The 25791-nt window shown below is 46.0% G+C and overlaps 1 protein-coding gene across 5 annotated transcripts; it reads right to left on the bottom strand.

Annotated features, from left to right (window-relative positions):
• Positions 1–1875: 1875 nt before the first annotated feature.
• On the bottom strand, positions 1876–5373 carry fbl (pantothenate kinase 3 fbl). Of its 5 annotated transcripts, XM_084590987.1 has the most exons (6): positions 4824–5049; positions 4354–4470; positions 4145–4273; positions 3868–3983; positions 2794–3803; positions 1876–2736 (listed from the first exon to the last, which is right to left on the bottom strand). In XM_084590987.1, exons 3-6 carry the CDS (start codon positions 4153–4155, stop codon positions 2683–2685), a joined length of 1191 nt encoding a protein of 396 aa, XP_084447113.1. In that variant the 5' UTR covers positions 4156–4273; positions 4354–4470; positions 4824–5049; the 3' UTR covers positions 1876–2682. The 5 variants fall into 5 exon arrangements, with proteins under 5 accessions (XP_084447113.1, XP_084447112.1, XP_084447116.1 ...); XM_084590986.1 differs by having other exon boundaries at positions 4145–4470; XM_084590990.1 differs by lacking the exons at positions 4145–4273; positions 4354–4470; positions 4824–5049 and adding an exon at positions 5263–5373.
• Between the last annotated feature and the right edge of the window lie 20418 nt (positions 5374–25791).

Below are 25791 nucleotides of genomic sequence, written 5' to 3'. Positions count from 1 at the left end.
GATTCTGGTTCGCAGGACCTGCCTGCTCGGCCATGACATAACACGACAACATGTCAGTGCCGTCACCTACCACCTGCCAGAGGCATGCCTGCGATTTTTCGCTCACAATGCCGGCACCAGATTTCTGAAGCTTTTTATTGATCACTGGAATTAAAAGCCATGCGACAAGTGTCTTTAGTGAACATGTGCATTCACCATGTTCTCTTACCTTTGGCAAGAAACACTGGCAACATATAAAGGTCCACACAGGGATGTCTTTGTTGTTCAAAAGTAGCACGCGTGATGAAAATGCTATCAATGCTACCATCACAAAGCACGAGCCATACACTGCTACATATAACATTGTACTCCAGCTACTTTAGCAGCTTATAGCATTAATTCTTGCTATCATGATAACAGCACCAAATATAGCCCTACTCCAACCGTCAGCTCTAAGCATACTACTTTCCTACTATCTGGCCGCGTGCTGCGTGATGTCAAGGTACATTAAGAACCCCAGGTGGTCGAAATTTCCGGAGCCCTCCACTGCAGCGTCTCTCATAGCCTGAGTCGCTTTGGGATGTTAAACCCCACAAACAACAAGCCTTTTGTCGAAGCTTCTGTCATGTGCATTGTACAGTTTTTCAACTTCACCAAAACAAGGCTTGGCTGTTTAAGTACACCAAGCATTGCTGGTGAAACTGAAAACATGTTTTAGTACGGGGGAATACCATTAAAAAGAAAAAAGTTATAGTACCCCGACCCATGCCACGCTTGACTGAAAAGATGCGATATGATTGGCACACTCTTAAGCGGTAACCACATGAGGCGACAACCCCTAGCGATCCGTCGCGCGACGCCGCCGCCAACGCCTGTCGTTGTCGCTGGTGCATACCACACGGAGCGACGGCGCTCAGCGACAGAGACGCGTTTTCAGCGTTGCTCTGTTACCGCCGCCTCGTCATTCGGTCAAGGGGAATGCAATCACGCTATATCCCATTTTTAACACTAAACAGCATGAAGTACGATAAAACACTGATGAAATTTCTTGTAACGCATCGTATTTTAAAGGGTCACAGCGCAGCGGTGCGTTGGCGATGCCGACTTGCATTGCAAGCAGCGACTTTCTCCTGCTCCTTTCGGAAATTAACAATATCAAGCCGCGCTAACCTTTTTCTTTCTTTTATTACCCTTCCAAGCTTTTACTGAATTATCTCGATCCACTCATATATATACACGGATCAGACGAAGTGAGCGCGTGAAGGCACCAGGTTCTTCGCCCAAACCGGACTAGGAAAACTAACTTCACACGCAATAAAATGAAAAAAAAAAAAAAGCCAGAACGGAAGTTGAGCACCCTAAAGCCCTCTGCGATTGGCTGCCTCGCGAGCTGCTTCCAGGCGACACGCGAAATTTTCTATAAACCCAGAAACCGAGCGACGGCGACGAGCGGCAATGCTTTGGCGGCCCTCAGCCCGTCGCGCGACATGTCGCCGCGAATTGTCGCCTCATGCGGTTAGCGCCTTATACTATCCCAAGGCACAACAAATTATGTGACCGTGCTGATACCCAGGCAGACGCAGGAGCATGGCTATGCATGTACTTTAGAGCCTTTGATAAAGTGTTGTAAGGTTTAGCATTTTCACTAATTGGACAAAACTGCGCATTAGAGCAAGTAGGCAGAATATAAACCCATTGCAGTTAATACTAAGTGGAAAGTAGAAAGGTAAACTTTGCTGCTTCGCTATAGTACCGAAGCTCATACTTAAGTTTGTGCAATATGCCTGCACAATTCACTTCTGACTTCCCTCTAGTGGGTTTTAACGTTTGCAACAGCAGGTAATCTAGACAGTATACAACATCAAAAGTGCCTAAAATAAGCACAGCAGCAGAATAAGCGATAAGCATCTTTATATTTGCTATAATATTGTGGAGGTGATTTATTACACAAACGCAATATCTTTCTTACATTTTTCACACAAAATGTCTTGATGCATTTGTTTTATTCTGAACATATACTGGAGTAGTCTAAATATTTCACCTTTTGATCGATTATTCACAACTGCCGTAATAATATGGCACTCGTGTGGTCTCGAGAAGTATCTTATGCATAATAATGACTTACCTGCGCTCCTCAAAAAGAACAAAGGCAGAAAAGTGCAAGCAGAACAGAAAAAAAAATCAATTCTGTCAGATACCAAACCGCACATTTTTTTCTGAATATATAAAATTCACAAAATGAAAATGGTACTAAAAGTGTGAAACAGACATGACCATTCCTAAAACTGTCCTTAAAATGCACACACAAATATTAACTGAGAATATGTTTTGGAATACTATTGGGATTTGCAGAACAACATCCCATAATGTACAAAAGCCTATCAGATTTGGAGACTCAAAAAGCACTGTTCCCTGAAGGAGCTCATGCAGTGATCACCTGGAGCAATGACCAACACCATCTGTCCAAGGCCTGCATGGCACCGATGCCATCAATAAGGTGGCTGGCACGCTGGATCATGGGATTTGCATAGCAAGCTGACAGACTGCACACAGAGTGGTGCCAGCATGCTAAGCCCATTAGGCTGGCCTAATGACTATGCCACAGTGGGACCCACTGGGTACCTGTCATGCCAGACCAGCTCTCGACCAAGAGCCACCTATATCACAGGAACGTGCCGCACCAGGGCAGCGTGGAATGTATGGTTAGCTGCAGGTCTTCATCAGCTCCAGGAGGCAGCCAACAGCACCAAAATAGCCCTGCAGTTAAAGACAGGTCAGTGGGTGCACTTTTCCTCGGTAGGGGCTATTGCTTACCTCGTGTTCTAAAAAGAGAGCCTTGAGAGTTCCTTTGGACCAGAACTGCATGGCATATGCTAGCATGCGCATTGAGATAGGGTTCACCCGCAGGAAATTGCCCACAAAGACGACACGGGAAATGCCCTCGTTGATTGCACACATGCGGGCAATGGAGCCAATGTTGTTGGTGATGGTGACCAGTGTTGCCCGGGCAAGGTCCTCCCGCGAAGCAGCCTCTCGCCGAGCCCTGCAGTTCATGTTCCCAAAACTGCTGGCCACAGTGTCAGCACGGAGGTCGAACTTTGGATAGTCCCCCCCATAGATATCACGCACAAGCTTGTCAACATGAGTGCTGTCCCCTCTTTGAGCAAGTTCAATCGCCTCCTCAAAAGTTTCACATCCAGTCAGCAGACAGCAGAGGCCAAGAAATGTGCCACCACCGAGACTAGTGCCAGTCACACGGTGATATTCGGTAGGCGACCGCACCGCCAGGATGCTCACTCCTGAACCAATATTTACCACAAGGTATGGGTAGGGATTGCTGAAGTCATACGGCATTTTTACACACCGTTCCATAGGGCTGCTGTAATAGTAGCACTCACGGCTGTTATGGGCTTCCATGTAGTGGATGCCACGGATAAGAGAGTCCATCTCATCAAACTTGTGTAGGCCCAGCCCCACTTGAGTGCGAAAGTCATGCTCAAACTTGTGGGCGCCACCACCTGTTGCACATACAGTAGAGGCCAAACTGGCAATCCCCTTGGCTTTCGCAAGCTCTAAGAAGCGGGGCATCTCACTTGTAGGAAAGCGGATGAAGTGCAGGGTGCCTTCGATGCCTCCTACCTCAACACCGTCCATCTGCAAATGAACATCTCGCTTGCCTGACTGTCCATAAGCAGCATTCTTTTTCAGGTAGTGCTTGATGCGCTCCAGGGCCTCTGTTGTCTCTGGTCCATCCTCCACAGCGGGCTCGAAATAAACCAATTTCACCAGGGTGCCTCCAATGTCCATGCCAAACCAGGGCATAGCTGTGGAAGAAGTGGACGAGAGAGTTTTAGCGCAGGAAATAATAAACCGAAACAATTAACTTACGCGGCTGCGGGGAGGGCACCCGAGCAGCAGGTGTAGCGTCCCCGTTTACGCTGGCCATGGCCGCTCTCCTGCCATCCGAATCTAGCCCAGTTCTCGGAACGGCTGCAGACCAGTCCCTGGAAAACATGACACATAACGTCAGCACGGGCTCCGCAGCAGGCTGCGATGTGCCACAGGCACGCGTATGTCCGGCAACAATGCACGCTCTATTGGTGGCCAAGCGCATGCCAAGAGCGTGAAAGCGCGCTGTAGTGCGGACGGTGAAAGTAAAGCTTACGACAGACTCATGACGTCCCGGAAAAAGTGGCAAGTAAAGATCCACACGTCTTCCTCGGGCGGTCCGACGCAAACTGGTAATCGCGCGATCTTTCGCGAATTCTCGGATGGGAAATGTTTCCCCTTCAAGCTGTGAAAAAAACGTAGCAAATGGAAGATTATACGCAGGCCACGTGGGACAGCGCTCAAGGCTGGATATAGTGACGTAACTGGTGTTTTCAAGGTTTTTCCTCTTGCCAATGAAGGCGTCGCACGGCCACCAGTCCCAGTACTTCCTCACGAGGCAACCTCCTTGTTTAAGGAGGCCACCATTTACCACAAAGGTTACTGCAACGAAGGTATCTGCTCAGTCAGCCTCCAACATTTTGTCGCGCAGCTTCAGACGAAAGACAAAGCAATGCTTTGAATGCAACTAGAGAAAGGCATGCCACTTTCCGGCTCATATGTAAGAGGAAAACACAGCAGCGGCGGAGTTTCCTCAAAAGCGCTACATATGTACCCTCACCGATTAATTCGGCACAGACGTTGACACAAATGTTTACAATGGCGCTAGATCGACATCCTATTCGCTGACGAGCTAAAACAAAGCAAATGTTGAGACTGTTAAAGCTCATAAGAAACCAACATATGTTTCAAGATAAATCCGCGGAGAGGAAAGTATTGTAGCTGTTACTTCTTACCAGACGACAAAAGTTAGGCCACCATTTTCTAGACGCTCCGCACACACGGCTAAAACTAAAACACGGCTTCAAGAAAGCAGTAGTAAACAAAACATACAAACAACTCGCAACACGTTTTTAAATGAGTTTTAGAAAGTAAACTTCATATAAGCAAATTTAAAAATGTTCTAAATATATTTTCTAAAACTTGGTGCAGCTTTCGTTCAGGGTTGCCGCGTGAAGCGCAATGACCTCGGCCAACGTTTTCAGAATGTGGCAAGAGCACCGTGGGCAAGAGCATGGAGGAAGAGGGAAACATCGCTCCAGGCTAATGCAGGCGACAGCAGGCGACAGCAGCTGCATTAGGCTGCAGATAAGTGCGACACAATAGCAGTCCCCAGATGCGCTACCAGTTTGCTTGTTCGCGCTGTTTAATGTCATGTTTAGTTAGGGTACTTACTCGATTTGAACAGAGGTTATCCTTAAATTGTCGTCGTCTGCAGCGACGGCGGACCAAAACAGCTACAAGTTTTGCAGCAGTAGGATCTTGGCATGATCTTGGCAGTGGTACCAAAAGCGACATCTGGCGCCCAACAAAGACGGCAAATCTTTGTTTGGTATCATGTCAGTAGAATGTCAGCAGGATGTCAGGGAAATAAAGCGTAGCACAGTTAAACATGAATAACCCGCATATTGTGCGAAAAAGCGGTGAACAATTTGTATTAAATTTTCATCTTCAGTTTCGGTTTCAGCCTCAGAACGTCGGTATACGTCAGTTACAATATGATCGCGTTGGCGTTACCGAACGCGTGTAAAAGAAAAGACGAAAGAAAAGGAGGGCTGGTTGGTTACTTTATAGGGTTTAACCGTTTAACGTTGCAAAACGACTCGAGCTATGAGAGACGCCCTATGAAGCTAAAGGGACGCCGCGGCCCTTGGGAACAGAAGTCGAGCATCGTAACCAAAAGATGACATCTGCCAAATATTAACTAAGAAGTAAAATAAAATAAAATAGCAGCCTCGCGCTTAAATGGAGACATTAAAGTTTTTTCTTAAAAAAGAACGCGGTATACTTTTTGCAGTAATTATATACTGTAATTTTTTTAGCGGCCTCTTTTGCTCTTGCAAACCCGGTGAAATCAATTTTACACGATCTTGCATATTTGGACATTTGGGGGCCTGATTTGAAAAAAAAAAATAAAATAAAATAAAAATAAAAACTTGCGTGCGAAGCCTACAGCCCTATTCGAAAGAAAGTATAGTTCACAAAGTAGCATAACATGGTCTACGTTATTATTGAAAGAAATGTAACAACGGTATTGGACTAAATTTTCCGGAATCGAATAAAAGCTATGTTTGTACTCCCACCCCTTATGTAATACCCCCAATGTGGGGTCTTTAAGGTAATAAAGTGAAGTGAAGTGAAGTGAAAAGCTGCTCTGGGTGGCGTGCTCGGCGGTTGGGCGAGTAGCGAGCTCTTGCTTTGAACATATGCAGTACGTCTGCGCATCGAAATAATGCCACAAACTTCTCTTACTAAAAACTATGAGGTGATATCAGTTGCTTCAGTAGCTCGCTACCACCCCACCAACCCGGGGCACAACTTGAGCGGCCGACGGCGGAACGCGTTTTTTTTTTCTTTTCTTTTTTTTTTTTTTTTTTTAATTCGTTCTAGCGTACTACTTTCAGCGACGACACCGCTCGAGTTCGGCTATGACCAACCCGAGTTGTTTGGCTGGTCGTCCGTCAGATGTGATGCAGCCTGTCAACTCTGTCAAACTAGCTGTTCACCTCTGCGAAAAGTGTGCACGCTGCCGTCGCACCGAAAACAGTTCGCAGAGAGAACAGACTCTGTAGACTCTGTAGAACAGGTTGCAGTTTATTGCGTTTTGCGTGTAGGAACGCGGTGGTTCAATATATCTTCGTCTTGCCATCACACAAGCGTTTGCGCACAACGTGAACGTAGGTTGTAATGTGTCAGGCGTTTTCGCATCTTGTACTGCGCACGCGGCTTCTCGGACAGTCGCCTGTGCTGCGCGTTAGCGCGAATACGCCAGTGACGTTCCGCAGGGGCAAGTGTCGACGTCAGTTGCTCAACGGCGTCTGGGCCTCTTTCTTTATGGGAATGCGTCGCTTTGGAATTTAACTCTTAGTTGGTGAACGGCTAGGTTTTCTAGCTCTGAGGGCGCACGTGGTTCTGCAAAACGTCATGTTCGCTCGCTGCGCACTTCGGTAACGGCATCGCATTAACATATCAGCACTGAATTCGCACGTACAGTTATAGTTACTGGCAGTCTGGTATGTGAATGTTACAATTTTTACGTGGTTAACACGGTTATAATATTCAACGCTGAAATCGCGCTAAATTTGTAGATATAAATAGCGACAATATCTGTTTGAGTTTCCTGTCCAGGAGGTAATATTTCTGCGTTTTCACGCTCGCATTGCAGCCATCCTGTTCGTGTTTTTGTTTAGGCATTGATGATACTATATAAATTACTTTTTCGCAAATGTCGTGGCCATTTCATAGTCTCACCGATCTTTCCGCGTTTCGTTTTTAGACGCGCAACGCTCATGTCATTTTAAGGCGAAAGCCTAATGCCTCATACTCACGGCCGCGTACGGCGTCCTGTCCCACAATAGCTGTCAATCATCCTGACTAGTTACGCCGGGCACGTGAGAAAGGTAGCATCAGTTCTCCTTGTCTAGCGTCATGCCAGCGTGGTTGCCATATGGAGACCGTCGCCGCTAGTTGTGGTAGATAGTGATAAATAGTTATAGATAGTGATAGTAGTAGTTAATGATAGTAACAGTGAAAATGATAATGACAAATATTACTATGACGTCATCACCTGGTGACGTCATGACAAGTCGTGACATCACATTCAGTCATGCCGTCACCAGGAGCCGATAGCAAACTACTGCACCTGATACACCCAACTAAATCAAAAACCCAATCAGGGATAAGACTAACGAAAACCAGACATGCTTTCGGTGGGGCGGACGAGGATTTCCTGGACAAAGTAGCAAACACGTACATATGGGGGACACCAACAGGATCGCACTCCCAGAGTACAATGGAGCCGAGCGCTAACGAGGAACTTGACGCGCCTATCACAGAAGCAGAGGTCAGAGCGAAACCTTTAGGCTAAAGTCAATCAGCCCCGAGACCCGACGGGATGACTAACAAAAAAAAAAAAAAAGTCTGAGGAACCTATAGATAATGACTCCATGACTCCATAAGAGTCCTACTGAGTACATGCAGGAAATCTGGACCAAATGAGAGCTACCCCAACAATGGAAAGCGGCAAACGTAATCCTAATACCAAAACAGGGCAAACCCCTAAAACTAGAAAACCTAAGACAAATTTCCTTAACCTCGTGCGCAGGGAAATTAATGGAACACGTGGCCCAAACCAGACTAACGCACTTCACGGGGCAAAACAACCTGTGACCGCACGATATGGCTAGTTTCCGACCAGGCTTGAGCACGCAGGATGTGATGATCCGACTAAAACACGACATAATAGACTCACGATCCAGGGACGCCAAAGTAATCTTGGGACTAGACTTAACGAAAGCCTTCAACAACGTCAGGCATATGAGGCGATTCTCAGCGGTCTCCAGGAGATCGGAGTGGGGTCCTGAACTACATAAGAAACTTCTTAACAGGCATAGCCTGCATTGAATTCCAAGACAGGATCTCCCACATGGAGCTAGGAAGCAGGGGCACACCGCAGGGATCGGTTCTCTCCCCACTCCTTTTCAACGTGGCGATGAGGGGTCTCCCAAAAGCGCTATAAGCAACATCGAGTGGCTCAAATTCAGCATGTACGCGGATGACATCAATCTCTGGATAAACCAGGAAAGTGATGCGAACATAGACGACTGCAGGCAGCGGCAGACACAGTAGTGAACTACGCGGCCAGTAGGTGTCTCTCGTGCTCACCGCAGAAATCATAACTGCTAGTCTATAACCCAAATTCGTTGAGGTGCTAGCAAATCGGAGAATTCGATATCAAAGTGGAAGGAATGTCCATACCAAAGGTTGACCAAATACGAATCCTAAGGCTATACATTCAAGAGAACGGATACAACGACGGGATATTAAAGAAACTACACTAGAGGAGGTTGTATAAAAACTATATAAAAGTATGTAAACTATATAAAGTATATCACGTATTTATATATATATATAACCTCCTTGGCTACACCACACAGGTCCTAGGCACCTAGGCATGCATATTCAGGAGAATAGCATTGAAGGGTCGAGGCTTGAAAGAAAGAAGCTTGATCAAACTTATGCAGGTATATGTGATAAGCGGCATAAGCTACGCTATGCCATATTTAAATCTCAAAGCAGAGGAAAAAAGAAAATTATAGAAGCACTCATTACGATGCATAAAGAGGGCACTGGGCCTGCCAATGAGTAGATCCACAGAGAAGCTCCTCGCTATGAAGAAGAAGAAATGGACATGGGCAGGACATGTAGTGCGAAGAGAGGATAACGGATGGTCGCTTAGGGTAACAAACTGGATTCCAAGGGATGGAAAGCGTAGCAGGGGGCGGCAGAAAGTTAGGTGGGCGGATGAGATTAAGAAGTTCGCAGGGGTCAAGTGGATGCAGCTAGCACAGAACCGGGTTAAGTGGAGAAATATGGGAGAGGCCTTCGCCCTGCAGTGGGTATAATCAGGCTGCTGATGATGATGATGATGGGGTACACAATACGTGGGAAGAAACAGCAGAGGCAGTCAGCGTGTCGCAACTCGAAAGGCTAAGCCAGATAACTGCAGGAAGAGCCGTTCTAAATATGATAGGCCTGCAGACAGACAGAGGGATGCAACAAAAGTTGAGCATCCACAGGTATACCGAGATAACCTGTCTCCCCCCTTCCTCGAAAGTGCACCCGATATACAACGCGGAAAGGAGGCAAAAGAGAGCAGAAGCATTCAAAAAGCGCTTCAAGCCGCTGGAAAGTAAGACTGGTAAGACAGTTGCATACGTAGATGCGGCGAGTGGGAAGTCGGGTGCTGCGGTAGCCTCGGTAGTCGACGGCCGAGGCGCCCAGTATTGGCAGCCACTATCAGAAGCCGCAAATCCGAAACAGCTGGAATTGCAATAGCGCTCGCTTGCGTAAGAACTGAAGCCAAATTCATAATTAGCGATAATAAACAGCCATCTACAATTACGCAAAGGGCAGGATCGCACCGGAAGCGGTGGGAATGCTGACCGGAAAACAACTGAACAGAAAAGTCGGGTTAATATGGACTTCAGCGCGCGCGTCTGTTCCTGGTAACGAGGCGGCATACGAGTTAGCCCGAGCTCTCTGTTTCTGGGCAACCGTGGAGCCGTACGATTGCCAGAACATGGACGAACATCTATTAAATTATTCAGAAATAGTCGAAAATTGTAAACAAAGAAAACTGGTGCCACCACCAGTCTGAGCAACAAAGGCGACTGCATGGCGGCGTCTCCAGGCAGGTAATTACATACACCCCGTCTGGGCCTATCATGTCCTGAAAGATGAGAAGACCACAAATGTAAACAATGTGTGGAGAGAGAGACCCTCAACCACGTAATTTGGGAATGCGCTATCTCGCAGGGACTAAGACAAAAATAGATAGTAGAGAAGCCTGGGAAACCATTCTGCGGAGCGAGGTCCCAACTCCGCAGAAGCATGCCATGGCCATCCGCATGGCGGAAGGGGTCGCGAGGAGCCAAGACCTCTTTGCCTGCCTTATAATCGCGGAGGTCCCGGCCCTGTCTCCTAGGCCTGCGTGCCGGGGGCGGGGAGAAGTGGGCCTCCGTTATGGTGGAAATAAATCTTGTTCTCTCTTGGTGGAACACACACACACAGAGACACACACACACACACACACACACACACACACACACACACACACACACACACACACACACACACACACACACACACACACACACACACACACACACGCACGCACGCACGCACGCACGCACACACACACACACACACACACACACACACACACACACACACACACACACACACACACACACACACACACACACACACACACACACACACACACACACACACACACACATATGCCTGAAGCGATCCATGCTGCATGGGTAATCCGCCGTGATGATGTCGTTGGCAGCAGACGACGTCACTGCCGCACTAGCCTCGTCTACATAGGTGACATGGTCGCGTAGTGCGCGCAGACGATACTGGCGCGATCGGACAGGCCGACTGCGGGTTCTGCACAATTCCAAAAATACATAATCTACGCGAGTGCGAGAAGGCAAAGAATCTCTCTAGCGACGCCGACACGAATGGCTCGCACGGGCCAACGCACTGAGATTGACGCCATTTCGGAAAAGTATCAAACTACTCGCCAGAACTAGTAGTCATGAATGTGGGCGATGTCGACGGACGGTTTTACAGCGCCGACGCGTACGTTCGATCTTCACTGATATCTTGCACGCACGAAAAGCCGCGTGTTTACTCGGTGGACCATCGAAAACGACAAGGCGCTCGCTCCATTCAGCCTGGCTGCCCGCCGTCTGCTGCCAACGACAACATAAGCTGGCCCCGCCGGGCGTCCGATCCAGGCGTCCGTGCGGCGCCTTCCTCGAACGCCGCGCCACACAGCATACAAAAGCAGACGCAGTACAGCAGGCATCAGCGGCATTTTAAATTGGTGTACAGGAAGAAAAGGCACGGTATATGTCACAAGTCTCCGCGGACACCTTAACCGAGCCGTAAGGAAAAGAAGGAAGGTAGGAGTGAAAAAAGAGAGAGGTGCCATGGTGGAGGGCTTCGGACCACCGCGCAATAAACGCTTTCGCCTCATCGCACTTTGATCCAAAGTGCCCCTTATAATTTTAATTACTCCTATGATGTTCTTCGTTTGAAGATCCCGTGGCGGCCGAGTGGAGGCGTGCATAGTCACCTTCCAACAGACTGATTGACTGATTGAATGTCCTTTATTGAATGGGAAGGGGCCATGGATGGGGATAAAGGGGAGTAGACAGAACCTTCATTGTTTAGGTCGTCACTCAAATCACATTGCTATAACCAGGCCACTAAGCGAGTCATACTTGGCAAATATCATCTGTGTGTTAGCATCAGTTTCTAGAAGTAGGCGGTAGTTCAGGCGGTAGGGTTTGATCTCGGAGCGTCCAGTAGAAAAAGCAGGGCAATCCCAGAGTAGATGAGATATGCCGCCGCGAGTTGGAGTCGTACAGTGGGGGCACGTAATCATTTTCTCTGTATACTGACGCCAGCGGGCCATAATACGTGGCGTACGTGTAAGCCGCATGGGCAATGAGCTTATTCAAAAAGACTTCTTGACTTCGGGTGAGGTGGGTTTTTCTCGTAAAAGGTGGGTCTGGTGTGGCCACCTGCATGCGATGCTGACTGAGGCTACGAAGACTGGTCCGAGTATAGTGCATAAGGGCAAGAGAAGGGGTGAGTTGCCCGCCCAAGGTTGAGTAAGGATGAAGCAAGGGTGGTGGGAAGTAAATGTGGACATCCCACCTGCCAAGGCAGCCGCCGCATTGCCCCCTGATTCGTCCGAGTGACCTGGGGTCCAGTGAATAGCGACAGTTTTGGTCGCAAGTTGGTGGCGTTTAAAGGCCCACTGTCCACCCTCCGGTCAAAAATATTTTCTTCCCCGGTGACTGTGAGACTTCGCCCCTAGAACGCAAGGCCACAAAATGTTTTTGAAAAGAGTAACTAATAACGCAGTTACAGCCACCGCAATCACCAGATTCTGTCATGCTTCTCTCCTTCCGTTCCCTCGCAAAGGTTTTTCACTCTCCTGCCCGAAGTCGTCTAGCCTCCGCAAGACGAATTCCCCTTCCTCCTCCGCGTTTGGCGGGAGGTGGGGCGTGGCACCCCGCGAGCGCGAAAAAAAAAAAAAAAAAAAAAAAGACGGCCGAGGGAGCGCGCGCCGCTGGATTCAGTCTGGCCGTGGCGAGGGAAAAGCGCGCAGCGAGCGGTAGACGCCCATCCTTCTCCCGTCAGTCAGCGAGACGGACCAATGTACGTCGTTCGCGGTACGTACGTCATTACTGTGGCTTGTCAGGCCAGCGCAGAAAACGGGGAAGCTGGCTTACCGGAGGAGAGCATGAGAGAGCTTTGAATTGTATTTTCGATGCTTTGCGGCGCGCGTGTCACTGTAGCATTTTGCACAGACTATCTCCGGTACCTGATCGAAACACTGAGCACCTTTGCTTAAAAGGGCCTTCCCTGGACAGTGGCCCTTTAAGGAGGCGCTGTATGGCCGTAGCTGTTGCATCTTGTGAACCCGGAGTAGCGACTTCCTTGTAAGCTTCATAGGAATCAGTAAGAATACGTTTTGAACCAGTTCCGGTGCAAGGCACTCCTGACAAGGCTCCCCAAATTGCGAGGAGTTCAGCATGAAGAGGCGTACCTTGAGGTAGGTGGCAGGCAAAATCGCCTGAAAGGGAAGGGTTGTCATCGCATACCCAGCCCATAGATGCAAATTCGCTTGTAATCGAAGCGTCGGTGTATATGCCAGTCGTATCAGGGATTCGCTCTCGTCGGTGATGGGCAGCGAGGAGCTCTCGGGGAATGACAAAATCGCGGCTTATAGGTTGGCGATGGAGGCGTGTGACTACTGGCATCTTCCAAGGGGGAAGTGATGCATATAGGGCTGGTGTTTTGTCGTTACGCTGTTCATCCCAGGCCAGCAGGCGACGCCCTTGGACATTGTTCTCTAGACGTATTCAATGACGCGTCTGTGACTCGGTAACGATGGTAGTGAGCGGTGGAAGAGCAGCCAAGCGCTCAAGTTCGGCTATAGGAGTGTGCTTAGGTAGACCGGTAATAGTGCGTAGTGTTTCGCGATGAAGGCGTTCGACCTTAGCGAAGTCAGTCTTCGACAGTTAGAGGACGGGTGTGCCATAGAGGATTTTTCCGACCGCCGCTGCTCGGGCCATCGCACGGCAGGCATGTTGCCGCAAGGCGTTGTAGCTGATGAACCCATTTCTGGGGACTGTTGCAGCTTGAGATGGGCAGGCCAAGAATTCGGATTTGCCCATTTGAGGAGGTGATGGTGTTGCCTCCGATGTGAATATTGATCTGCATACTGGGGTAGGTTTTATATTCTCCGTCGATACTAATCAACTCTGTTTTATGTGGTGCGAGTTCGAGGCCAATTTTGGTTAGTGTATCTTCAAGACAAAGTTAAGCTTCACTAAGCTAGGTAGAACCGGTCTTCGCGTGGGCTTCAATTTGACCTTCAAAGAGCTGGACAAACTGCTTTATGCAGTTCAGGTGTCCAGAGGAAAATGTTACAGATACTGTGCTTTAATTGACACAAGCGCAACAAAAGACGATGACACAAGAATCGAAAGGAACACCATAGCGTTCGTGGTGTTCCTTCCTGTTTTGTGTCCTCGTCTTTTTTGCGCTACAGTGTGTTGAAGTTATGGACCAACAAACCCAAAAAGCCACCCTACAGGTACTGTGTCTTTCCTTTCCTATAAACCAACGCACAATGTCAGCGTGGGATTTGCGGTTCGATGTCCACAGAAAAAAATGTGACAGATACTGTGCCTCCCCTCTAAATATATTGTGCCTTCCTTTCCTCAAAACATCCGATCTTGTGGACCACCTTGGTGTCGCACCACAAGATGAGACCTCGACCTTTGACCTTCAACAGTGACATGGATACAGTGGATCATGCCTCTGTACCTGAACATTTGCGCCTCTGCCCTTGGAGCTATTGCGGATGCCCGCCCGATGTGCCGAGTGCTCATTGACCTAATGGCTGTTTCACATGCAAGCGCAAACGTTCGCGATTTCTGCCGCGGCGACGCAAAAACCTGTTTTGAGCTGTCGCGGCGACTCGAGCGGCTCGAGCGACGCAGCGATATCCGCCGCCCCAGTTCAGGTGCTTCAGACATCAGATACCGGGGCCGGCAAACATCTTTTAGTTCTTTTTTGGATATATGATAAAAATAACCACATACTATTTTGACCTTAGATGACCCTAGATTTTTGATCTTCAAGTGACCTTTGATCTTTCAAACTTGGAGCTGAGGAGAATGGAAGGAGGTGGAGCACGCGAATAATCACGTGGATGACGTCACATCGTGCCATGGCGCGATGGCAACAGCCATGAGGTCAATCGATTGGTGTAAAAAAAAAAAAAGAAGCAACCGCGCCTCGACTTGCAGTACAGTGATCCCACAGCCAGCCATGGACGCCGGTGGCGACGATGCTGCGCTTAGAGGGTCGTACCGATGCCTAATAAATCAGGCTACGGAAGAGTTCTACCAAGCGTAACCATGCTGTGAAGCTTTCGATGAATACCATGTTTAACTATGTTAAACCTCGTTATTAAAAAGCATTACTTCACTATGTTCACAGATTTCTGTCCGCAGAACGTGTCTGCAAAATCGTGTTCGCAGCAGTTGTAACTCAGAAGCGGTCGAGGTTAATGAGCGGTGTCAATCGATAGAGGGTAATGTTGCGTCCTAAAAATTAAGCCAATAAGTTAATTAGGTAATTAATTAGAATAACTGATTCACAGGTATGGAAAGGCGCAGTATCTGTCAAACTTGTTATGTGGGCACCTGATGGCTTTATAAAAAAAACACTGGAAAGGCGCGGTAACTGTCTTAACACCTTAACCGCGCCGTAAGGGAAGGGAGAAAGGTGGGGGTGAAAGTGGAAAAAGAGAAAGAGGAGCCGTAGTGGAGGGTTACGGAGTAATTTCGACCACTTGGGGATCTTTAACGTGCGCTGACATCGCACAGCACACGGACGCCTTTTAGTTTCGCCTCCATCGAAACGCAGCCGCCGAGGTCGGGTTCGAACCCGGGTACTCCGGCACAGTGGTCGGGCGTCTTACCACTGCACCACCCCGGCGGGGCTATGTTATGAGGGCTTCCCCTGATGGGGCTGGGGCAGGTGGGTCACCGCCGCTTGCGGCGGGGGCTGGCCTGCCACCGAATTTTTATCTGTTGTGGGCCGTCATTGCACCCGCCACCGCTTCGGTGGTGGACGGCGGCTGTTGTTGCGGCGCGCGTCTTTCTCCCCCTTTTCCTTTTCTTTCTTCTCTATTTTCTCTTCTGTCTGCACGAGGCAGCGGAGGTGGCTCAGCTACAGAGCCAGTAGCAGGCCCGTGCATTTTCTTTTCCTTCTTCCTACAGCAACAACAACATGTGGGCACCTGATTTTTTTTAAAGGTTTATTTATAGGAAGGGAAAGGTACGGTAACTGTCTCACTTGTGTTCTGTGGACACCGCACCGCGCCGTAAGGGAAGGGAGGAAGATGGGAGTGAAAGTGGAAAGATAGAAAGAGGAGGCGTAGTGGAGGGCTACGGAGTAATTTCGACCACCTGGGGATCTTTAACGTGCGCTGACATCGCACAGCACACGACGCCTCTTCGTTTCGCACCTGAACCGCGCCGTAATAGAAGGGAGGAAGGTGAGAGTGAAAGCGGAAAGAAAGGGGTGCCCTAGTGGAGACCTCAAGGATGTGACGTCACGCAACCGGAAGTAGAGCCGAAAAAAGGCATTGGAAGGGATTGGCACGCAAATTGAAAGTACCGAAGACTTAAATGGGCTAACAAGAAGTGAATTAAGCAACTAGAAGCAACTAACAGCAGCACCCTTGGTTTCGCAAAGTATTTAGTAATGTTGGTTTCGCATTACTCCAATGCAGATTCTGCAGTGCTCTTTATTTTTTTATGTAGCGTCCCATCTGCATATACAAGCATGAATTAATAAAGCATGTTTTTCGATGTAACACAAATTTAGTTGGTATCACTCATTTCACCTTCATATAAGCCTGTGAAATTCACTATAAGCCCATGTTATTTAGAGGGACACTAAAGAGTAAAATGAAGTGGGCTTGCATCGATAGAATGCCAGTTCCTGGTTGCTAAAAAGCACTCTTACTTTTTAAAAGCTTAAAAAGCACCGCTAGAGTTCGCGGCACATTTTTCGTTGTTTCCCGTCGGGGAAATTAAGTGGACCTTTCGCTATGGTGCCACCTATGCAATCGGTGGACCAGAGCCAGGGCGCACCACACACGATAGCAGGTTCGTGCGCGGACATTGGATGCTCGAACGCCGAACACGCTCCCGTTTGTGCTACTTCTATTCGCTGGCGTTCCAGGAGCGTTTGTGCCATGAGAGCGGACTGGGCTTCGTGGACGTCCGACGTGAAATGTCGTGATCGCACAGAACCTTTCTACAAGCGTGGTCATCGACATGAAACCGATGAGAGCTTCGATGGCTATTATAAGGTAGTAAAGGGGAAGACCAGGAATACAGGTATCGCCGCCACAGCCGAAACGGCCGAGACTCGCAACCACAATTCACATGACGCGCAAGGAATCCCGGAGGCTGACAAATGCGAATTACGTTGCCCGTTTGAATGCGGTAGTAGGTTTTGTCTCAAATATGATAACATGCTTTTATCACACGTAAACGACGGCGAAAATGTTGCAAGCCAAATATAAAAATATACTTGGCGGCGCCACAGTCGCCCACTTCAGTTTCGGTCATGTTCCGGCTCAGGCACTTCGTGCGTGCTCGGATAGTTTCGCCTGAAATACGAGCTCGGAGCAGCAGATGCGCCTACCCTAAGCGCGTATTGAGTGAAGATCATGACTCGACATGCACCCGCAAAGTATTCTCCGCTCTTCGCGCGCCAGCAATCACGGAGTCTCCTCTTGCGTCATAGTGTGCGTCATCCTACCCTAATAAGTAGCAGGAGAAAACAGTTTGAATTCGATCGGCGGGAGCAAAAAAAAAAAAAAAACCTCAACTTCTTATCGCAATATCTCAGCAATAATTCGATTTTTTTTTTCTTTTTGCCGCTGGATATGCGGCGACAATGTCACCAAATGCCGTTTATTAGGTTTTGATAGCATATTTGGGTGTCTTTAGTGTCCCTTTAGAGGGCCAATGACGACGGAGGCAGAACGTACGCAGTGTTTTGGCAAGTGGACCCTTTTGAACACGAACAGTTGAGCTTACTTGGCAGTCAAATTTCCTGTCCAGTTAACAGTTACGGGATGAATTTTTGGACGACTTGGCCGAGCACCGTTCTGTCTTCGTCGGCCTTCCTTCATTTACAGAAAAAAAAAAAAAATTCGAAAATCCGCGCCAAATGTCAACATGCATAATAAGATTGACCACAACCAGAGTGTGACGCAGTGGGAGCACGTACTTACTGGCCAGCGAGGACGAGGAAGCGCAACATGGCAGGTAAAGTGCTGCATCCCGCACCGAGGGCCGACCGCGACGCTCAGGGTCACGAACACTTCAAATATGTGGCACATAAAGTTTTTTCCATCCATCCATCCATTTGCTATTTTCACTAGTGTTTAGGACAGTCACCAGGGCCAGGGCGACATAGCGGCGGCACACTCGTGCCTCGCTTGGTCGTCCCGCTGGGGCACAATGAGTTTTGTTACTAAAGGCTAAAATCGCTTTAGTTCAAGTGGATTTATTCACTACCAGGGGCGAGTAAATCATGCTGCACAGGGACGGTCCATCTAATAACTCTATGGATCCACCCATGGGTTCATTGATGCTGTGACGTGTAAGGTCGGCGCCGGCGGCGGGTGTCGTCTGCTTCTCGCTGCGCGATGCAAAGAAGCGCGAGGTGATGCTTAAATTCAGTATTTCTGCAGCGACAACTGTAACTAACCTTGCTCCGTCGGGTTCTCCAAACAAGGGCGTTTCACGAGGTCTCGAGAAGCTTAAGTTGAAACCACAAGTACAATGGCGCTGGTTGTGCGGGCGCTATTATAATTTCGCTCGTACATTCTCGGCTTCTTTTATCACAAAATAACGTCAACAAAGCTGTAGGTCGATGAAATCGACAAGTCCAGCAGTCATGCATGCAAAACCGCTTGCTTGGAAAAAAAAAAAAAAAAAAAAACTCTGGGCTTAAGCCGGTCCATGAAGTCACAACCACATGACTTCACGCGGAAATTTCAAAGACCCCACTTTCAAATAGAACGGACAAACTAGAGGAGAGTCGAAATGACCCCAAAATTAGCGGTGTTCCTTTAGAGAAGTAATTGTATCTGCAATTTATACAAATACATTTGCATTAGAAGAATGTTATAAATTTGTTATTTAAGTTGCCTGAATGTTGCTTAACATTCTGTGACATAAAAATAACATTAGTAGAACATTCAAAAGAAACATTTTACTAATATTGACGTTTGAATGTTATGATAATGTTATTCAATGTTTATGTTGCATTGTAAACATTATTTTAATGTTAGAAACAAATGTTCTAATATTGTCTCCTAAACGTTAAAATAATATTTGGATAACTATAAAACAACATAGCATATATATTTCAAACACTGAGTCCCAGCCAGCACTTTTGCCTTATTCTTTCAGCAAAAATATTTTTTCAATAATACTTCTTTGCAACTAGAGCTTTGAATGATGCCCACCGTAGAATACAAGCACAGCCCTAATATTTTGCAAGAAAGTATTGCTTATTATCCATTCGCCACTATCACTCATGGAACACCCGTCGGCGATGGATATAAAAGGTTGACTCTATGCTATTTGTTCAGAGGCGAGTGTAGGAATGGTGCTATATTATGGAGTTGTGCTGTATTGTGGTCTTTGTAAAGCATGGAAGCTGTGTACCATCACGAGCAGTGGGCTTACATGCTCTTGCAAGGATGCTCTACGTTTTCACGAATGTTGCATTTATGTGGCATAAATATTAATTTATGTTGTTTGAATGATTATGGAAACATTATACCAATATTTATATGTAATATTACTCAAACATAGAAAGAAAGGACATTAACAACATCAAAGTAATGTTCGACTGAAACAAAAATGCAACGTTGCTCTAATCTTTCAGTGCTACCTGGGAGGTTCGAACCCATGCCTTCTGCATACCAAGCGGGCATGCAACTCATAGGCCACGAAAGATCTATATTTCGTTAATACATACAGTAAAGAAAAAGGATGTGTCAAACATGCATTGTATCTGCAATGCACCCTGGCCAATACCCCGCCGTGTGTGTGTGTGCATGTGACTGAGGATGTCATCATCATCACATATATATCTCACTACAGCTTTTTCAATACAGCCACATTTTATCAAAATGAGAGACTTATTGGTTTTTGATTGCACTCGCGAGTAGCACACATATCTCCACACTTCAATAAAATTTTCACCTTTGAAGCGAGAATTTTTCTCGGCTGTGGAGGCTCATAACAGTCATGAATGGTACCTTGCCTTCATTTTGCGAATATAACGACATTGACTCATTGTGGGCAGTCGATCCTTAGCCACGATCTAAGGGCCATTGATACCAATCAGGGGCACCCAGTGAAAACACTGTGGTCCATATGACTCACTAACATGTGCATTGGTACATGGAATGAAAATGTTGTGTTAAAGACGCTATCACATCTTATTCTTAGGTGAAGCTTATTTTTTTTTTTTGATGCAAAGAAAACAGGTTGGACATAAAGGGTTAATTAACGCTGTACCAAATTTAGAGTGTTCGCACACATAACACATTTAAAGGTACCTACAATTTATCAACACTACACATGGACTACCACACACAGTTTGTATATAAGGCTTGTACAGTATGGCATTGTATATGCCAACAATGCAGCTGTGCTGTTTTCTGGCAAGAACTACGAAGTAAAATGACAGGTATATATATATATGCAATAAGTGAGGCAGTGTCAATAAAGTTGTTAATTTTCTTGAACATTTTCTGCAATGATTTCATTAGACACTAAATATAAATGTTATATAACTGTGTGCACCACACGAAACAGTCCAAATTCATTCATGGCGGCATCATGGCCTTCAGAACTTACTGTTTGCTAGGTCAATGTGTTCATTTATTTGGTTCCCATGCATTTTCTGAAGATTTTGGAGAGTGAATTATGTACGCACTAAGTTTCAGTATCTCTGAGGATCTAAATGTGTTCAGAAAGTGGTGTGATAATCTATAGCTCCACAGTACTGGATGGTAGATTATAGCCAAGCAGAGATTAGTTCCATTTGCCAAACATGTCTAGGTAGTAAATTATCCATCTACAATTTCCACAGGCCCCAAGAAGTGGCTCCGTAGAAAATATAATGGCGTATCACATCCTGGTGACACATTTACTCTAATGAAACACGTGGCTAGCTACATACAAGGTTTCCAATGACGCTGAGCTTGAGGAGGCACTGGAAACCCTTATGAGTTCAGAATATTCAATGAATAAGAAATTCTGACCTTATTTTGGAACAGTATGGCTCTTGGTGAAGCAGCTCAGGGTCTTACTCCACTGGCTTGAATTTGATGTTGTGCTTACAGTAAACAATGGCATCGATGCCCAGAATATAGGATGTTTAATGAACACATGTCAAGAATGCAAGTGAGAAGCGGTCACCTACTTTCCTTGTAGCAGTGCTTATTTATTCTCACTTGCCTGACAATGAAAATAAAGTTCATGTATTAGACGTGAGGCAGTCATCATTTTGCACACAGTACAAATATCTTTCCAGTTATCTTCATGGCCAACCTCGTAACTTTATTAAAGATACGATGAATTTCGATTAAACTAGTAAATTCCTAAGATTCATTTGGTTTATGGGGTTTAGCATCCTAAAGCGACCCAGGCTATGAGGGATGCTGTAGTGGAGGGCTTCAGAAATTTCCACCACCTGGGGTTCTTTAGCATGCACTGACATTGCACAGCACACCGGCACCTTGCCTTTCACCTCCATCAAAAAGTTGATGCTGTGACCGGGATTCGATCTCCCATCCTCGAGTTCAGCAGTCAAGCACCCTCACCACTGAGTCCTCGCGGCAGGGCAATTCATAAGAGTATACATACGCCCGCACTGACATAAATGAGCTGCCTGTCAATAAATTTTCTGTTTGCTCCAAGAGGGCCGATTATTCTATGCACACAGCTGATTTGAACAAACCTCTTACGTACCCCTGCAAGCTTTTTTGCTCCGTTTTTAAGTCTGCTCAAAGATGGTCTTTCCCATCACTTCCTAAAATCTTCATATGAAGCTGCACCATTGTACACAATCAAACGCAACCCTTAGCAACAGCAGCACTGCTAATATCAACTCTGTAGGAAAACCTCCAGAGGATACAAATAGTAAACTGACACCTTCCTTCAGTTCAAGTGCTTCAGCATTGCATAAGGATATTATAGAAGAGTGGCACACATGCAACTCTCTTATTTTTCGTTGCAATCGTGCTGAATCACTGGTTGAAATTAAGGGTCTATGCTTTGCAAGAACCTAGTGGCAGTCATGCCAGAAAGTGCTGGGATTCCTATAAGGGGGTTACCATAGGAGTGCTCCTCACTTAATAAGCTATTACCAAAATGAAGGTGTCCCCAGTTAAATCAATTATATGGTCAAAGTGATAGCTGCAATATGCCTTCTGCTCCCAAAGTGAAAAATTTAGCAGAAATTTATTTCGATGGCATAACCTTTCTTTCAGCCAATGTGTATAGCCACACAGAAAGCAAAAAAAAAAAAAAAAAAGTGCAAGCTCAGAGCTTCCGTTTTTTTCCTGGTGTTGTCCTTCTAGAATGGAAAACAAACTATCTCAGCATCAGCCCCTTGATGGTGTGTTCCTTATAGTTACTCACACTTCCCTTTTCTGTGCTGTTGCACACCATTCCAGCTTTTAAAAAGGCTGTAAGTGAACAAAGTAGGCATATTTCAGTCTCTAGTTAACTTTCTGTACTGTCTTGTGTGTTGGTATATTAATTTTATTTGTGCACGCATTTGTTTGCAAATACATTTTTAATAGCTGCGTTTTTGTCTATATATCCCAGACTATAATACAACTTGAATTTCCAATTCTAAAAAAGAAAAACAAATAGTTTTAGTCCATCTTTTTGTATGTTTCAAAACATAGTTCCTAACAAGACTTTCTGAGTGGTGTTTCACCCTGCAGACACAGCTGTGCATGCACACTCGAACACACAGCTGTGCATGTGTATCAGAATCAGTGGGAGCTAAATTTATGTTAAATGCTGAATGGATTCACAGATCAAACAAGGTCATATAAAGAGCAGGAATCTTTAAAATTGGACTTGGGATAGATCCTTTACTAACGTTTCGGCCAGTCAGATGACTATTATGAGTATATTTCAAACAAATCACACTCCACATATTTCTAGATCGAGGGATGCCATAGTTATTTAAAAAAAAAAAAGCTATAACAAAGCTGGTCCTGAGCCAAAAATATGCAGGATAACTGCTATATTTGCCTTCATGCAGTCTAAATGTTATTAAGTTCCTCGAAATGTCCTTGTGCTCCGTCAAAAGCTTGCATAAAAAATGAATAACAAAGCAGAAAGGCTACATTACAGCATGCAGCGTTGAAGCAGACAATACCCATACTCCGCCGGCACCACTGGTCCAAAAGGTGACGTATAGCGAAGGGATGGCTCAGTGCAGGGCATTGTGATGTCTATCACACTGTACTTGTTTACCAAATAACATATGGCACATACCCACTTAGAGGGATCGGCCAAGAAGTGGGCAGCAGCGAAAACGCCGCACTTCCAGGTAATTTAACTTTTACCAGATACTAATTTTTTCTTCCATGATTAGATACGTGTTTTAGTCACGTGAGGCATACAATAACTGCAGCATGGTCGCTGCTTTGCTCACTTTCATTTGCACCAATTCTAACACACGATCACAAAAGAAATAAATAAGCAGTCATTATAATGGCTATAAAAGCATCACAATGTATGGTGTGACCGAAGCGCATTTATATGACCACACGGCCACCATTCAGCAGGCTGAATCTGATATGAAAACAGTAAATTATTCATCTGGTGTAGGTGAACTTTGATTCACGATTGTTTTGCATACTTTTCCAAAGAAAAAAATGCTCATAAAAACATTTCGCTGTGCCTGTTCTCCAAACTAAACCAAATCTTTACTTGCTCATAGAGGTTCCTGCCGGTCAACAAGATTATGGAAGATATTTCTGCGACTATTAAATTTATTCTTTTTGCTTTGGAATCAGCCTGGTTTAAAAGCGACTTTCTGTTACTTGAAGACCAGATTGATGGAACAAAAAATGAACCTGAAACTTATGCTTGTATGATAAAACCCAAGAATTGTACAAGAAAGAATGTAGCTGTAGATCACTTTAGCTTTCAGGAGTGGCTGTGAGATGTGTTCCAAAACATTGAGCAGAGTTCACTTGAATTACCTGCAGATACGTTTGGCACATATCAAAATGCATATCTGAGCTGAAAATGTACTGTAATCCATTACCCAGAAAATTGTCCAAGAGATGTAGCTCCTAAGGTGCAGATCCATCTCACCGTGGCAAGTGGTGGCATGTACAGAAGTCATCTATCAATAGAGGACTTTTCCACTTGCCACCACTTTTCCAGCTACATTTGCAGCCAAATTAGCTGGAAATGGGTTAGAACTTAGTGAAAGTTTTCCGGCCAGAAGCAAAAAAAAAAATTGAATTAGCTAGACAATTTCTGGTTCCACAATTCAGCTGAAAGGGAGCGACAATATAGTTCCATAACCCGAGCTAAGCTTTAGCCAGTTAGAACTCAAGTCTGCCGTAACCACCACACAATTTCTCTACAACAGAAGGTAGTTAGTTGTTAAAAGTGTTCCCAGTTACCTAAGTGAAAAGCTAAGCATCAGACCAGGTTACCAGCTCTGAAAATTTGATGCCTCTGGTTTCTTTCGTTGAGCCAATTTCAAAACCTGGCTTTCTTTCCGTGTCTGCATTTTCAGCAATTACAGCCACTGGTCCATTAGAAAGCAACTTGGCAAGTGCGTGTGGCAAGCTGCTTATACAAACTGCTACACATAAGCAGCAGTTTCTAAACTGTGTGCGCTGGTACCTTCATTCAATTTTGGGTGGCAGATGTGTTGGTGCATGTACCACTTGACAGCCTAGAAATTCCTGCATACTAAACTGAAAGCCGCCGTATCTAGCAGCACTCCTTTCATAAGCAGGGTAGCACAAGACATGTAAAAAGCAAGTTGTTCATGCAAAAGATTTCAATGCAAGCTTCTCCAAGTATGACCTCCACAACTATGGCGAGACAACCATTTTTCAACTGCAGGAGCTTGGCCCTTTTGCTCCGCATCTTCCATTTAAATGTCACCCTAGCAGAGAGGGTAGAATGGGAGGAAGATAGGTACACAGTATGAACAAGGGTTGAGAGGGAGCCTCAGTTCACATGTCCAAGAGGGAACCAATGTTTCAACATGTCTTCGTCTGGGTGAAGACAAGTCCTTTTGTCGAAACGCTGGCTTGGCTTGCAAACTGAGGCTCCACCTCAACCAATGTCCAGTTCTCTTTTATACATTAGTAGACGGGACAAACAAGGCTACATAAGGAAAAAAATTTTGTCCTGCTTGCCTAAATACAAAAACATTTTCAGTTTGACATTGCTATGGCCCCAGTAGTGCTGCTTAGCCTAAGCCATGCTCTCTGGCGATATCCTCAATACACAAATGAATTCCAGGCCACCAGGGTAGTTATTTGATAGGTATCATTAATTTTGCATTAACATCACACAAGGGTGCAGACATGCTCGTGTAAGCAATTCACTTTGGAGTGAGTGGAACTGCTGCTTGGTCATTTCAAATAAAACCTCTCCTCCACTGTCCCTTTCAGCTTGAAAAATACTGCCCGTGCTTCCCATTATCTTCATTTTACTGGCAATACTGTCAACTACGGACCCTTGGCCTTCACATTGCTTTTTTCCAGTTCTGTACCATTTGTAGCATTCAAAGAAAGGCTCCAGATAGAACAGCCTTAAAATACATATAAAAAAACATTTCTTCCTCACCTTTCAGCATGGCAATGGTAGTTGATAGTATGTGCAACCAATAATGTGCTGATCTTTGCCCTAGAAATTTCATGTAGTGGTTGAATGCCTAGATCCTCACTACTGCTTTGACGTTTGTCAGCAATGCTGAAGAGTACGTCGGCACTTA

The sequence above is a fragment of the Amblyomma maculatum genome, chromosome 1 (assembly GCF_055883805.1).
Source record: "Amblyomma maculatum isolate TAMU_Amacu chromosome 1, ASM5588380v1, whole genome shotgun sequence".
Classification (NCBI taxonomy): Eukaryota; Metazoa; Arthropoda; class Arachnida; order Ixodida; family Ixodidae; genus Amblyomma; species Amblyomma maculatum.
Note: the sequence above shows the minus strand (reverse complement) of the source record. Positions and strands in the feature narration are given on the sequence as shown.